The sequence below is a fragment of the Erythrolamprus reginae genome, chromosome 2 (assembly GCF_031021105.1).
Source record: "Erythrolamprus reginae isolate rEryReg1 chromosome 2, rEryReg1.hap1, whole genome shotgun sequence".
Taxonomy (NCBI): domain Eukaryota; kingdom Metazoa; phylum Chordata; class Lepidosauria; order Squamata; family Dipsadidae; genus Erythrolamprus; species Erythrolamprus reginae.
In genome coordinates, this window is record NC_091951.1 from 93,647,306 (window position 1) to 93,663,973 (window position 16,668).

At 41.8% G+C, this 16,668-nt stretch overlaps 1 protein-coding gene across 6 annotated transcripts in view; it reads right to left on the minus strand.

Moving 5' to 3' along the window:
- HEMK1 (HemK methyltransferase family member 1) overlaps positions 1-16,668 on the minus strand; it is a 66,929-nt gene that overhangs the window by 19,641 nt on the left and 30,620 nt on the right. For 4 of the 6 annotated variants that reach the window (XM_070738729.1, XM_070738728.1, XM_070738730.1 and 1 more), the window contains 2 exons: positions 15,741-15,805; positions 1,309-1,358 (listed from right to left, as the gene is read on the minus strand). In XM_070738729.1, the coding sequence (XP_070594830.1) occupies positions 1,309-1,358; positions 15,741-15,805 (115 nt within the window). Of the gene's footprint in view, positions 1-1,308; positions 1,359-8,757; positions 9,381-11,223; positions 11,313-15,740; positions 15,806-16,668 lie in introns of those variants that run through there. The other 2 variants (XM_070738733.1, XM_070738732.1) reach the window with 2 other exon arrangements.

The window sequence follows — 16,668 nt, forward strand, 5'->3', positions numbered from 1 at the left end:
TCCCTCCAGCAATTTGCTTCAGTGCAGCTTTAGTTTCGTTTTCATTTTAGCACATGGGCTCGCTGGCAACAATCAGTCAATGAGCTGAGTGTCGAGAGGCAGATAATCAGTGTCTTGTGCTAAGCAGGCTCTGCTACTGTTTGCTGTGAGGAGGTAAATTGCTGGCAGGCAGAGACCAAAGAGAGGGGGTGGATGGGTGGGGCTACATTCTGTGTATAAGACGCACCCAAGATTTCACCCTCTTTTGGGCGGTAAAAGGGTGCGTCTTATACTCTGAAAAATATGGTATATGTGATGCCTTCCCTTCCAGCTGGACAGCTGGTCTTTGGCTCTCGGCCGACCAGGTGATTGTCAGAGTGCTGCTCCTAGGCTGGTCAGCCTGCGGATGTCAGATTCCCACCATCCAGCACCAGTTCAGGGGATCCCACCCCCAGGCATGGCAAAGCCATTCAGGGTTGACAGCGGTGCAACTGTGGCCAGTGTTTCGGGGTGGAGAGATGGTCGCATGTCTCCAGCACCAGCAAAGGCCGAAAGTAGCTGCCTGCCATTTCCTGCCATAGTCTGTCCGGCAGAGAGGAAGACAGACACACAGAGAGATGGGAAAAAGAAGAGAGAGATATAGGAGAGATGAGGAAAACAGAAAAAGGAGATAGAGAGAGAGCAGAGAGCAGAGAGCAGAGAGAGAGAAGAGAGGAGAGAGGGGGGGAGAGGCAGAGAAGGAGAGAAATGGGGGTGGTGAATAATATACCCGAGGCTGGGTATGGCAAGAGGTAACTGGAAGGGGTGAGGCGTGGCCAGGTATGGCAAATAATTTAACAACCGGTTCTCTACCCTAATGACCAGCTGGGTAGGTTTGGCTGGGTGTGTGTGTGTTCACGTGACTTGGGAGTGGGTGATGTCAAGTTGGCCACGGCTACTCAGTCACACTGGTTGTTAAATTATTGCCTCCCGGTGCTTTCTTTTCAATGGGAAACGGGTCCAAATGGCTCTTTAAATGTTTAAGATTACGGATTGCTGTATTGAATTGTACGTAAGAACTTCCCACACTCTATTTCCTTTCTTTAAAACAATGTACAATGCACACAAAAATGTGCAGCCCGACCTTATAATAGCACTTATCATTTAAAACCAAGTTATGAGCTTTTATACTGGGGAATAAAAAATGTTGCGAGATTCAGAAGCCGTCACTTCTTTTAGCAGTCATAGCGTGATTAAGTAGATAAAGGCCTTTCTTGTACATTCTTGCAAAAGAATGTTCTTCCCACAAACCATTTACAATGGACAATTAAAAATATGAAGAGAACTTACATGAAAATATATCATAGTGAAAGATATGAATTCTTTCCTGAAGATGCAACCTACAGAAAGAAGATTTGACATAACACCTTTCATGTACACACATGTCACTTATCACCTTATGATTAGTTTTAACAATGGTCTCAATAATAGTAAATTAACATTTTTGATTGCACAATAACTCCTACTGTTCTCCACAGTACTGAATCAAAACACAACAACCTGAGGTTGCTGCAACCCATCAATTATGTACATTTATTGTGCAACAAATGTTACACACATTACTGCAATCTCTGTTTTGAAACATGAGCCACTTTTGCTCAATTCCTTCCTTATACGCAGTACCTCTGATGTTAGTTTTAATATCACTCATTTCTTTCCTTACTATTTCATGGTGACAGACAACAATTAAGAAAACCTAGAAATCAAAAGTCTAGAGAGGCATCCTTATGTTGTGGATGTTGTGTGTGTGCGTGTATCTACATACAGTATGTCACAGAGGTGAGTACACCCCCTCACATTTTGTAAATATTTAAGCATATCTTTTCACGTGACAACACTGAAGCCAATATGTGGCTACATTTACATTATCACTTAAGGATGTACTCACTTTTGTTGCCAACAGTTTAGATATTAATTGCTGTGTGTTGCGTTATTTTGAGGGGACAGCACATTTACACTGTTATACAAGCTGTGTACTTACTACTTTACATTGTAGCCAAATGTCATTTCTTTGGTGTTGTCACATGAAAAGATAAACTTAAATATTTATAAAATGTGAGGGGGTATACTCACTTCTGTGACATAATCTATATTGAAGGAATTAGATTTATTCTTGATCACCTCCAAACAATTCAAACATTCTACTGTAGCAGTCCGCAGTTTACCTCCCCTGAAAATTTGCATAGCTCCACTGTACAGGAATACAGTAATACCTCATGATACGAACTTAATTGGTGCAAGGAGGAGATTCGTAAGACGAAAGGTTCGTAAGACGAAACATTGTTTCCCATAGGAAACAATGTAAAGTCAATTAATCTGTGCAACCAAACCCCCCCCCCCCGCAAAAAAACGGCTTTCGGCGACTGCTGGGAAGCCGCGCGGCTGTTTTAAAAGGTGACAGCCGGCCTGGGGGGCTTCCCAGCACCCCCCGAACCCGGGGGGGGGGTGCTGGGAAGCCCCCCAGGCTGGCTGTCACCTTTTAAAACAGCCGCGCCGCTTCCCAGCTGTCTCCTGAAGCCGAACGCCAAAGCCGAACTTCCGCGTTCGGCTTCGGGAGACAGCTGGGAAGCTGCGCGGCTGTTTTAAAAGGTGACAGCCGGGCTGGGGGGCTTCCCAGCAACTTCCCGAACCGAACCCGGGGTTCAGAAAAATTTTGCCTCTTCTTACGAACTTTGTTCGAGTTACGAACCGGCATTCGGGAGGCTTCTGGGAAGCCCCGCCGCCCGGCTGTCACCTTTTAAAACAGCCGCGCGGCTTCCTAGCAGTCTCCGAACGCCGGTTCGTAACTCGAAAAAAGTTCGTAAGAAGAGGCAAAATTTTTCTGAACCCCGGGTTCGTATCACGAGTTGTTCGTAAGACGAGGGGTTTGTATCTTGAGGTACCACTGTACAAAGTATTTTTTTAGAATTCCAAATAATCAAACTCAATTACAGTAATACCTCGTCTTACGAACTTAATTGGTTCCGGGACGAGGTTTGTAAGGTTAAAAGTTTGTAAGATGAAACATTTTTTCCCATAGGAATCAATGGAAAAGCGATTAATGTGTGCAAGCCCAAAACTCATCTCTTTTGCCAACTGAAGCACCCGTTTTTGCGCTGCTGGGATTCCCGAGGCTCCTCTCCATGGGAAACCCCACCTACGGACTTCTGTGTTTTTGTGATGCTGCAGGGGAATCCCAGCAGGGGAATCCCAGTAGTGCAAAAACGGGTGCTTCGCTGGCAACGGAAGTCCAGAGGTGGGGTTTCCCAGTGAGGGGAGCCTCAGCGAAATTGCAGCATTGCAAAAACACGAAAGTCCTCGAAACCCCACCTCCGTTGCCAACGAAGCGCCTGTTTTTGCACTGCTGGGATTCCCCTGCAGCATCGCAAAAACATGGAAGTCCGGAGGTGGGGTTTCCCATGGAGGGGAGCCTCAGGGGAATCCCAGCAGCGCAAAAATGGGCGTTTTGCTGGCAACAGAAGTCCGGAGGCAGGGCATCCCAGTGGCGGCAGCTTGGGTTTGTAAGGTGAAAATAGTTTGGAAGAAGAGGGGAAAAAATCTTAAACCCCGGGTTTGTATCTCGAAACGTTTGTATGATGAGGAGTTTGTCAAATGAGGTATCACTGTATTCCTGAGATTATTTTCTATTTGTAACCTGCCTATTTTTTTTTACAAATAATTCAACCTGATAAGACACATCTGCTTTAAGAAATTGCACATAGGAGCTATGTGCGCATCTTCCCAGTATGTCTCAAACCATCTTTCTGCCTTTCAAACTCCAGTGTAGCTATATTCTTAAGATTGGTATCATTGATGCTGGTGCAGGGCTATGCCACAACTTGCAGAATATGTTTGATTTGGATTGTTGGGGGAAAAAAATCATGTGAAGCCTTTGCTCAGATCATTCCACCACTCTCTCGGGGTTATTGTGACCCTATTCAGCTCACCGACGGAGCAAACAGGGGAGCATCCAGTTTGGCAGATGATTTTTATTGATTTTAGCCAGGAAAATAGAGAACTGGTCTTACGACTGCAAAGCACATGCTATGTTTATTTTCTTCTATGAAGTTCACAAGGTCTTTATATGGCTAAAAGTACAGAAAATTGTACTACGGAAAAAAGGGAAAAGGTCTAGTGCCAAAACTATCCTCTTTCCAGCTTATTTGTGGATTCTTGAATAGGGATTATAGGGAACAGTGACAGAGAAGCATCAAGAAACCTTCCAAAAGACTGGAGGTCTTGGAGTTGAAGTACATGGATAGAGGGACATGTTCTTATAGGGGGGGAGATCAAACATAAATTGCAGAGCCTGACTTCTGTTAATGAAGAGTAGCTGCAGAGCAAGGAGAGGATGATTCTGCAAAGGGAGGATTCCTACCTGTTTTCTCAACTGGAAGCAATTAATTAATTAATTAATTAATTAATTAATTAATTAATTAATTAATTAATTAATGATTTGATTTGATTTGTATGCCGCCCCTCTCCGAAGACTCGGGGCGGCTAACAATAAATAAGACAATGTAACAAATCTAATATTAAAAAATAATCTAAAAAACCTCAATTTAAGAGACCAATCATACAAACAAGCATGCCATGTATAAATTCTATAAGCCTAGGGGGAAGTGAAAAATTTCAATTCCCCCATGCCTGACGACAGAGGTGGGTTTTAAGGAGCTTGCGAAAGGCAAGGAGGGTGGGGGCAACTCTGATATCTGGGGGGAGCTGGTTCCAGGGGGTCGGGGCCACCAAAGAGAAGGCTCTTCTCCTGGGTCCCGCCAAGCGACATTGTTTAGTCGACGGGACCCGGAGAAGGCCCACTTTGTCGGACCTAACCGGTCGCTGGGATTCGTGCGGCAGAAGGCGGTCCTGGAGATATTCTGGTCCAATGCCATGAAGGGCTTTATAGGTCATGATCAACACTTTGAATTGTGACCAGAAATTGATTGGCAACCAATGCAGACTGCGGAGTGTGGGTGTAACATGCAATGACAGGTGGTCATCCTAATCACAAGTTCCTTTCTGAGAAAGACTGAAGCAACCATCTGTTTGTCAGAAGCTGTCGAAAGAAATATGCTGCCTTCCTGTGGCATACCTTCAGGTTACAGAAAGGCTCCCAAGATGTTTTAAGGTCACAAATATTTTTTCTAGCAATCCATATGGGAATGCATGACATAACCAGACACACTCTTGAAGATACTGGAAGGGACAGGGGTGAAATGCTCCTGGTTTGCCTGTCGGTCGTCAGACAGCGGATTGCAAAGGGAGTGTGAGGCTCCACCCACCTGGCCAGATGCCGCCATTTGGGTTCTTTTACCCTCTGCTCATGCGCAAAGCATTCTATGCCTATGCAGAGGGTACAAGAACCCAAATGAGGCATCCGGGTGGGTGGGCGGAGCCTCGTGCTCCCTTCATGACCAGCTCTCCGATGATTGACAGGCACTAGCGAACTGGGAGCATTTCAATCCTGGTCGGGAACTATAATGCACTGAAGGAAATGGAACACAAATGATGTTTTCTTCACTTTTTTTGATTGAGGACCATGGCCCAGGAAAAGAGAGAATACTGGAAATGAACACATGGATATACAGATGGTGCCAATGGGAATTAATTCAATCTGCTTGTAAAGGCACTTTTCTAAAATGTGGATCTTCTAACAAACGTGGGTTACACTTGAAAAGAACTGGAAAAATGTGTTCAAAAGGCACCTGGAAAAACTGATTTAAATTGGATCCAATGGGGGCCAGAAAATAGAATCCAGACAATAAGTGGGTACATAGGATGGTTGATTAAATGCTGTCAAGTTGGCGATGTCTGTTATAAAATCTTAGATAAGTTTTCTTCATGAAGATCTGTCTCAACAGGTCTTTCAACAGTGCATCCATTGCCACTGTAAATTAGTCCATCCATATTGTTTCTGGTCATTTTCTTCTCTTTCCTTCCAAACGTGACCCAATATAACTTTCTATTTTATCTCACTTCAAGATTAGTTAGAAACTGTTCCATGAGGCCTGAGTAATCTAGTATCTGATATGTCTTGGAAGTAAATTGTGGTTAGTTGATGATCATTAGACTCCCTCACATGGGCTTTGATATCAGTAAGCAGTGTACTATTGTTTTGTGTGACACAGAGATAATTTTTAAAAATTAGATTGCTGACTGGTATGTAAACGGATATATAAAACCAGTTTCTTAACCTCTGAAAATATGCAGGTTACATTTATAGATCAGGTAGATCAGTTGTGAGCCTCCCTTATTTCTTTTGAGATCTCTTAGAGTGGTGATGACAAACCTATGGGTGCCACATGTGGCACGCAGAGCCATATCTGCTGGCAAGTGAGCTGCTGCTCTAGCTTAGAAACATAGAAGTCTGACGGCAGAAAAAGACCTCATGGTCCATCTAGTCTGCCCTTATACTATTTTCTGTATTTTATCTTAGGATGGATATATGTTTATCCCAGGCATGTTTAAATTCAGTGACTGTGGATTTACCTACCACGTCTGCTGGAAGTTTGTTCCAAGGATCTACTACTCTTTCAGTGAAATAATATTTTCTCATGTTGCTTTTGATCTTTCCCCCAACTAACCTCAGATTGTGTCCCCTTGTTCTTGTGTTCACTTTCCTATTAAAAACGCTTCCTTCCTGAACCTTATTTAACCCTTTGACATATTTAAATGTTTTGATCATGTCCCCCCTTTTCCTTCTGTCCTCCAGACTATACAGATTGAGTTCATTAAGTCTTTCCTGATACGTTTTATGCTTAAGACCTTCCACCATTCTTGTAGCCCGTCTTAGTTCCAACATGCATGTGTGTACCGGCCAGCTGATTTTTGGCTCACACAGAGGCTCTGGGAGGGTGTTTTTGGCTTCCAGAGAGCCTCTGGGGGGATGGGGGAGGGCGTTTTTATCCTCCCCCCGGTTCCAGGGAAGCCTTTGGAGCCTGGGTAGGGAGAAACACAAGCCTACTGAGCCTCCCAGAAGTTGGGAAACAGGCTGTTTCCGGTCTCCAAAGGTCCTCTGGGGGGCAGGGGAAGCTGTTTTCGCCCTCCCCAGGCATTGACTTACGGGTGTGGGCACTCGTGCCCATGTTCTTTTGGCACCCAAGGAAAAAAAGGTTCACCATCACTGTCTTAGAGGGTCAGGCTGAGTCATTTATATGATAAAAGTCCCAAAATAAAACTGAAGTTATAGATGATTTAAATTTTCTAGATTCACAGGGTAAATGGTTGTCTAAGAGGATACGTACTCATAATGATGTTAGAAGGGTTGTGTTCTAGTCTCACTGCTTCTAACTTCTAGGTCAAGGATTCCTTCAGATATTCATATGCCAAATATCCATGATAAATTAATTAATATCCTCTTACATGCTGTAATTTTTATTCCAATGGCATATTCTTAAATAGGCTGAGGAGACTGTTGTGAAAAATAAATACCTACTGTGTTCTTAATCCTTTAAACACAAATAAAACCAAATCTAACATTTACTTAAAAAAAGGTAAAGGGAATATAAATGGCAATTAAATTAAATGGGGAGCCTATTGAACAAGCTAATTTGTTTACTCATTTAGGAGTGTTTTTATAACCAACCCATGGTTGTGAGTAAATCATTTAAAAAGAAATTCAGCAAAGGCCAAGGTGAACATAAGAAGAGCCATGCTGAATCAGGCCAAAGCCCATCGAGTCCAACATTCTGTGTCACACAGTGGCCCACCAACCGTCCATGGGGATCTTGAGCAGAAAGAGAAGGCAAAACCCTCCCTTTCCCTTAACCCCTAACAAGTGGTACCCAAGGGAATCCTGCCTGCCTCAACCAACATAGAGGCGGCACATGGACATCCGTTTCAATAACCACCGATACACTTGGCATCCATGAATCTGTCTAATCCTGCCTTGAAGCTATCAAGGCTGACAGCTGTCATGACCTCTTCTGGAAGTGAATTCCATAAACCAACGACCCTCTGGATGAAGAAATATTTCCCTTGATTTGTCCTCACTTTCTTACCTATGAGCTTTAGGGAGTGCCCCCTCGTCCTAGTATTGTGTCTTAGAGAAAAGAATTTTTCTCTATCCACCTTTTCTATCCCATTCATGATTTTATATAGAAACATAGAGGTCTGACGGCAGAAAAAGACCTCATGGTCCATCTAGTCTGCCCTTATACTATTTTCTGTATTTTATCTTATGATGGATATATGTTTATCCCAGGCATGTTTAATATACTTCAATCAAGTCACTCCTTAAACGCCGTCTTTCAAGGCTGAAGAGACCAAGGCTTTGCAACCTGGTTTCATAAGGGAGGTGAGCACTAAAATATTATATAAAGTATTTAATTATAATTAATTAGGTAACTTGAGCCCCTGAAAGTATTCAGGCCAAAAATAGCTCCGATGTCCACTTATAATGCAGTCTTGTGGGCCTTTCAAAAGCTATCTAAATTGATCAAGTTCATGTTTTTTTAAGAAGCAAACTGGGAACTCATAAGAACATGCCAACCCCTGTAGTCAGAGTAGATATTCCATACATATTCAATAATTAAAGTTTTCACACATTGGCAGAAGACCCATTCAATGGATCTTGGTAGACTAAATATGTTTCATGGACTAGTTAAGGATGGTACAGCTCAATTCCTGGATAATCTGACATAGCAAAGTATATTCACAGCTGTAAGGCCCAGTCTCTCCCCCTTATTCAAGAAAGTAAAGATTCTTGAAACTTGGCATTTCAAATGGAACCTTTTATTGAAAAGGGGTGACAGTGGTACAAAATCAAAACAGGCTCTGAGGTCCCTCAGGGCGTACAGTTAGAATAAAAGAAATTAGAGACCCCTCCCAACAATCTGATGTGGATTTAACCAATCCACAAATGTGAAGACGTTATTATATCAGCCACTCTGAGAAAGAAAGAGATAAGAGAACTTTTGCAGGGACACCTTCTGGCAGCCTACATGGTCCACCGTTGCATTCCCCAAGAGGTGAGAAACTATCAGGCGGCTGAGGCACCAGTCAACAGTTATAAATCAGGTTAAAAGTTATACAAGAATGCAATGCAGGATATGGATACATAGAAAGAAGTAAAATGTACCAGGAACCAAATCCCCCACTTCCCTTGAAGAATGGAGGATTAAAGATGCTGAGCTTGTTAGCTGGAAAGCTGATAGACTGGGTGTGAGACCCAGATACCACATGACAGAGTAAGCTCCTGTTACTTGCCCCAGCTCCTGCGCACCTAGCAATTTGAAAGCATGCAAATGCAAGTAGATAAATAGGTATCACTTTTGTGGGAAGACAACAGCGTTCCTTGCGCCTCATGTTGGCCACATAACCACAGAAGTGTCTTCGGACAATACTGGCTCCCTCAGGTAGGAAAAGGAGATGAGCACTGCTCTCTAGAATCAGGAATAATTGGATACCTTTACATTTTACCTTTATTTAACCTCACTACTTAAAAGAAAAGCCCCCTGGGATCTGAACTGCAGGTTATCTTATTTCCTTCTAGGTTCTTCCTTGCTCCTTCAAGTTCAACTCTCTATTGAATGTTACAGGAAACACCACAACTTGTACAATTCAGATCTTTGTAGGTATAGATGCATCCAAATGCATTTAAATATAGGTATAATTGCCAAACTACCAAAGATATCTACTAGCTATAGTATGTCTGTGGAAAGAAAATTCATCCTACAAAAGGAACTTAACCTGACAAAGGACAACAGAAAGGCAATTTTTGCTATGTAAATCAAAAGTCAAAACCAAGCGGTGGACTCAAAGCTGGAAGAAGATAACAAGCAATGAGGAGAAGGCTGCGCTCTTCAATGCCTGCTTTACTCTGGTTTTCTCCAAAGGGGAACTACAAGTAGTCTTTGATTTATATCCATAATTGAACCTAAGTCATGAGCCATTGCTGCTGTTAAGTGGATTACAAATGACCGCAGCTGATATTATGACCTTTTTATGGTAGTGGTGAAGGGAGCTCCATAGTTGTTAAGCAAATCCATTATACTCGGCAGAATTTTTGGCTGGAAATGGGAAATAAAATGCCATTTTATGGCAAAAAAAAGGCAAAAATAATGTTTATATTATCGTGGAATACTATAAAAGGTCATAAATGCAGGCCAGTTGTATGCAGGGGCGGCATACAAATCTAATAATTTATTATTATTATTATTATTATTATTATTATTATTATTATTATTATTATTATTATGTGACCAAAAATGTGATCCTTTGACAGCAAGAGTAAAAGTAGCCTTTGGAATTCCAAAGGGATTGTAAGTAGCTTTGGGGAGGTCCATTATAACTTTGAACAGGTGTTCAGCGACTAGTTATAAGTCAAAGACTAGCTATGATCTCAAACGTAAATAAACAATGAAAGAAGAAATAGGAATTCAAGGTTAGCAAAAAAATAGTTAAGGAGCATGAAATGAGTGGAACTCTCCAGGGCACCACCAGTGATACCTGAGAATCTTTAAAAAATTGGCAGGTATCATTTTAAAGTCCTTTCTGTGAACTTTTAAAAAACGTGAAGAATGGCCATAGTGTCAAAGTAGTACAAATATTGGTCTTTCCCCCCGATCAGAAATAACAAAAGAAAACAAAAGAAAACTGATTTATCAAATCAATGTTGATACTATGCAAAAATTCTAGTGCAGATTATAATGCAACTGTTTTATAGGCATTTAGAAAAAGAAATGCATTGCTAGCAATAAATAGTATGGGTTTATTAAGGATAAATCATTTGTAAACAACCTGATAGTTTTTTGATAGTGACTAGCTTAGATGTCCAAGGGAATGTGATAGACATAATATGGTTTGTCATCAGCAAAACATTTAGCAAAGCATATCTTTTGTGAGATTTCCAGGAAAGAAGATGCTTCCATCAGATGCATACAGAAATGGTTTGAACAATTGTAGCTAATGAATGCACCCTACAGCTCTATGTCAAGTTGAAGCAAAGTGTTAAGATTTATAGGTGATTTGGAAGCAGAGTTTTTGAACTCTTTAGAGAAAGAGATGTCAAATTCCTCAGCTGTGCCCAAATACGTCTATTGAAGATTCTCAAGCCCAAGGCATATCATAGTTAGGAAAATAGGACCAGAACATAAAATACATTCTGTAACCACAAGCCTTTGAGATTTTCAGGCGGGGCATCCCATTAGCAGAGACCATCTTATTTGCTTTGCCCACAGGCAGACACTGACATTTTCACATGCAGTTTAAGAGGCAGGTCAAACCTATAATTGTCTTAGATTTGAAGATAACATGTCTTAACATGCTGGTCTCAGGGAAACAGCTGCAGGGAAAAGAGTTTGGCAAAGTTGTAGCTAGAAATTTAAAAAAGATGAATGTGTTAAATTCCATGTTGATTTTTCAACAGCAATTCTTTATCAGATTACGCTGTTTAGCAGTTCTGAAGACCATTTGCCAAACTGTAACCTCCAAAATTTAGATTTTTTGTATCCCAAGCACCAGTTAGAAACGTAAGTAAGAAAAAAATGGCATCTCCTTTTTAAAAACTACCTGGTATATTAACATAGTCCAGTGTTTATCCATTGATATCATTAATGACAGTAATCAACTTTTTCTGATTAGGGCAAAAACATGACACACAGTGCATAATTTACCAGAGAAATAACATATAGACTAATTATACTGAAATGAAAACTGCTAAGTATACAAAATAAGAAATATGTCATTTGGCATGCTCCCTTCCAGCCTACACTTCAAAGAAAAGAGGACCTGAGAGCAAGGGTAGGGACATTCATAGAAACATAGAAGTCTGACGGCAGAAAAAGACCTCATGGTCCATCTAGTCTGCCCTTATACTATTTCCTGTATTTTATCTTAGGATGGATATACTGTATGTTTATCCCAGGCATGTTTAAATTCAGTTACTGTGGATTTATCTACCACGTCTGCTGGAAGTTTGTTCCAAGGATCTACTACTCTTTCAGCAAAATAATATTTTCTCATGTTGCTTTTGATCTTTCCCCCAACTAACTTCAGATTGTGTCCCCTTCTTGTGTTCACTTTCCTATTAAAATCACTTCCCTCCTGGACCTTATTTAACCCTTTAACATATTTAAATGTTTCGATCATGTCCCCCCTTTTCCTTCTGTTCTCCAGACTATACATTATTTCAAGTTTATTCAGTGTCTGATTTAATCGTTCAATATAAATATTAAACTTAGTGCAAAGTGATTGGATTAGATTAGATTAGAATTCTTTATTGGCCAAGTGTGATTAGACACACAAGGAATTTGTCCTTGGTGCATATGCTCTCAGTGTAAATTCTAATGTCCCAAAGGTGATTTTTTTTCAGGAGGCAACTAGACTTTCTTATTTTTTCTTTGAAGACATTTTGCTTCTCATCCAAGAAGCTTCTTCAGCTCTGACTAGATGGTGGGGAATGGATGGATTTATATTCCTTGCAGACAGTTGGTCATTTGCATCTCTGAAGAAATAAATAAGCCTCCAAGTGCCTCAATGACTCTCTAAAAGAAGCAAACGACTAGCAAATGTATGCGTGTGTGCATGTGCAGTGCCAAAAAAAGCTCCCATAAAAAGTTGAAAACAAGATGGCGACACATGTATAGTGCTAGTAACATGGCTTCTGTGCATGCTCAGGGAAACAAACCTGGGGGAAAATCCTCCCCCCTGAAAAAATAATCCCATTTTTTTTTTAAAGATGGCGGCATCCACAAGTTGGCACCAACTGAACCAGTTCTGTGACATTATCATGACGTCATGAGCGGGTTGCTAACAGTTTGGGCGAACTGGTCCAAACCGAAAAGAATCCACCTTTGGTTATACAGTGATACCTCGTCCTATGAACTTAATTGGTTCCGGGACGAGGTTTGTAAGGTGAAAAGTTTGTAAAACGAAACAATGTTTCCCATAGGAATCAATGGAAAAGTGATTAATGCGTGCAAGCCCAAAATTCACCCCTTTTGCCAGCCGAAGCGCCCATTTTTGTGCTGCTGGGATTCCCCTGAGGCTCCCCTCCATGGGAAACCCCACCTCCCGACTTCCGTGTTTTTGTGATGCTGCAGGGGAATCCCAGCAGGGGAATCCCAGCAGCGCAAAAACGGGTGCTTCGCTGGCAACGGAAGTCCGGAGGTCGGATTTCCCAGCGAGGGGAGCCTCAGTGAAATTGCAGCATCGCAAAAACACAGAAGTCCTCGAAACCCCACCTTCGGAGTTCTGTGTTTTTGCAATGCTGCAATTTCACTGAGGCTCCCCTTCCTGGGAAACCCCACCTCCAGACTTCCATTGCCAGCGAAGCACCCGTTTTTGCACTGCTGGGATTCCCCTGCAGCATTGCAAAAACACAGAAGTCTGGAGGTGGTGTTTCCCATGGAGAGAGGAGCCTGAGGGGAATCCCAGCAGCACAAAAACGGGTGCTTTGCTGGCAACAGAAGTCCGGAGGCTGGGCATCCCAGTGGCGGCGGCTTGGGTTTGTAAGGTGAAAATAGTTTGGAAGAAGAGGCAAAAAAATCCTAAACCCCGGGTTTGTATCTCGAAATGTTTGTCCGACGAGGGGTTTGTAAGATGAGGTATCACTGTACTGTATTTAGGGTATTGCACACTGCGTTTTTAGATACATTTTAGGACAAATTTAAAACCTATTTCTAGAACAGCAACCCCCCAAAAAAACAGCATGGAAGAAGGAAACATGTATGAGGAGATGTTCAATTGGTTGAGTTAACCCAAAAAGCAGTCGATTATGGAAGATATCAGACTCCATGGTCTTTTTGAACATTTATAGCTTATGATACAGAGAAACAACTACTTATTTCAAAACTTAATGCCAATTCATTTTAAAACAAAATGATGAATATTGTTCTTTTCCCTCATTCTGTCATATATATGTGTAATAGGTGTAGGTAGTTCTAATTTATTGACTGGTTTCGACTTCTGTAATGCTCGCTACATCGGGCTACCTTTGAAGAGTGTTCGGACACTTCAGATCGTGCAGAATGAAGCTGCGAGAGCAATCATGGGATTTCCCAGATATGGCCATGTCGCACCAACACTTCATAGTCTGCATTGGTTGCCAATCAGTTTCCGGTCACAATTCAAAGTGTTGGTTATGACCTATAAAGCCCCTCATGGCATCAGACCAGAATATCTCCGGGACCACCTTCTGCCTCACGAATCCCAGCGACCGATTAGGTCTCACAGAGTTGGCCTTCTCCGGGTCCCGTCTTTGAAACAATGTCGTCTGGCGGGCCCCAGCCTTCTTTGTGGTGGCTACGACCCTCTGGAATCAACTGCCCCCGGAGATCAGGACTGCCTCCACCCTCCTTGCCTTTCGCAAACTCCTTAAAACTCACCTCTGCTGTCAGGCATGGGGAAATTGATTCCCTCGGGCCGTTCAGTTTTATGTATGGTTTGTCTGGGATGTATGACTATTTTATTATTAAGGGTTTTAAACTGTTTTTTTAAAGTATTGGATTTGTACTGTGTTTTGTTGTTGTGAGCCGCTCCGAGTCTCCAGAGAGGGGCGGCATACAAATCTAATTAATAATAATAATAATAATAATAATAATAATAGGCAATTGCATTGTTAAGCAGTCATGAAGTGAAACATCATGTTATTGCACCCAACTTACCAGTCAGTTCCAGCTACAATTGTTAAGTGCAGTGTCATGTGATCGCAATTTGTGTGTCTTTGTGTTGATTTTCCCATTGACTTTGCTTACTGGAAAGTGGTTATGAAAGTCGCAAATGGTGATCATGTAACTGTGAGATGCTCAAATCATTGAAAATTGCGCCGGTTGCAATATGGTCACTACAATGGCTGCAAGCTGAAGGAGTGGTGATAAATCTCTTTTTCATCACCATTTGAACGCCCACTGAATGAACAGTCAGCAAATGAGGACTATTTTAATTTAATTTGGACAAAATGACTTAGCTGGACAGGCTTGTTCAGAAATCTTGATAAATTAAATTTAGCACAGTCCTCTTAGTTCATTTTTTAAAAAAACCAGACAATAATTATGGGCTGGTTTTATGACTACTCCTTTTAGATGCTTCAATGACTGACGTACTTATAAAACCAAGCCTCTGCATCTGTACTGTCTGAAATTTGAAAGGCAATCCATCTGTTGTGGTCTGTAAGTTCAGTAACTTTTAACGGTTGAGAAATAGCTGAGATACCACACATGCAATATTTTCCCCTATGTATTTCTTTGAAACGTGTCCAAAAGATTGTGAAAATTTCTAGCCTTTTGCTTTCAATGTTTATTCAAAATCCCTTTTTAAAAAAAGTGTAAGTTTATACTCTTGAAACTTTAAATGGAACCAAATTGTTTGATAGTTTCATTGTAACATGTCATTAGAATGTTCAATTAACTCTTTCAAGGAAGAACTTCTTCCATTATGAAAGATTACTGCTGTCAGGTCAGGAGCACGAAATGCCTCAAATGTGTTTGAGAAGATGTGTACCGTAATTATAATAATAAAATGAAATTTATAAAAATAGCAGAAATTATGCTTGATTTTTGCATTTTTTCATGAGTTCCACCGTGTATTATTGGACACTTAATCAACAGACAAACTGCACAAAACAAAGCACAAAAGCATAAAATGTTTGTCTGAAGCTCTAATTATTTTTGCAAAACCTGGGTTTTCTCAGACATTCTGGCAACAATCTTCTCATCCCCAGAGAATGCTGTTTTGGCTGCCCAAGGAACTAATTCAAATAATGTGTTCACTGTAATATACAAGATAAAAGGTTTTTTTTTTACCGGTCTGCATTTTCCTTGGTCAGATTAACAGCAGCTTCTAATTTATCGATGGCAATGAGCTGACTCTAGGAACAAAAGAGACAAAGCATAATAAAAGCAAACAAGAAAACATTTCTCAGACACAATAGAATATCTTTGGGGGGGGAAAGCAGTTTAAAGTCAGCAATGTTAAATGCAATGTTTTGGAAATGAGCTTTTGTTAATCTATAGGGAAGGATATACGTCCTTCCTGGACTCTACGTTTCGGCCGGCCAGGAAGGACGTCTTCGTGACGTCAAAGCTCCACCCATGGAATTCCCTATTGGGATTCCCCACCTCCGTTTGAGCCTCCCGACTGGCCGACAGCTCCGTGGCTCTTCTGGCAAGGTGACAGCCGGGCGGCGGGGCTTCTCGGCGGCCTCCCGAACCCGAACGCCAAACCCAAACTTTTGCCGAACTTCCAGGTTCGGCGTTCGGGGGAACGCTGAGAAGCCCCCCGGCTGTTTCAAAAGACGACAGCCGGGCGACGGGGCTTCTCAGCGGCCTCCCGAAGCTGAACCCAGACGTTCAGCAAAAGTTCAGGTTCGGGGGAATGCTGAAAAGCCCACCGGCTGTTTCAAAAGGCGACAGCTGGGCGGCGGCGTTTCTCGGCAGCCTTACGAACCGGAATGCCAAACCCGAACTTCCGGGTTCGGTGTTCGGGCGGCAGGTTCGTAAAGTGAAAAAAGTTTGTATGAGGAGACATAAATTTTCCGAACCCCGGGTTCGTATCTCGAAAAGTTTGTATGATGAGGGGTTCGTATCACGAGGTACTACTGTACTTTTAAAATGCAAACTAGCAAATTTTATCTGGTTATAGCTTTCCATGTGCTAAGAAATATAGAAACATAGAAGATTGACAGCAAAAAAACCCCTCATGGTCCATCTAGTCTGCCCTTATACTATTTCC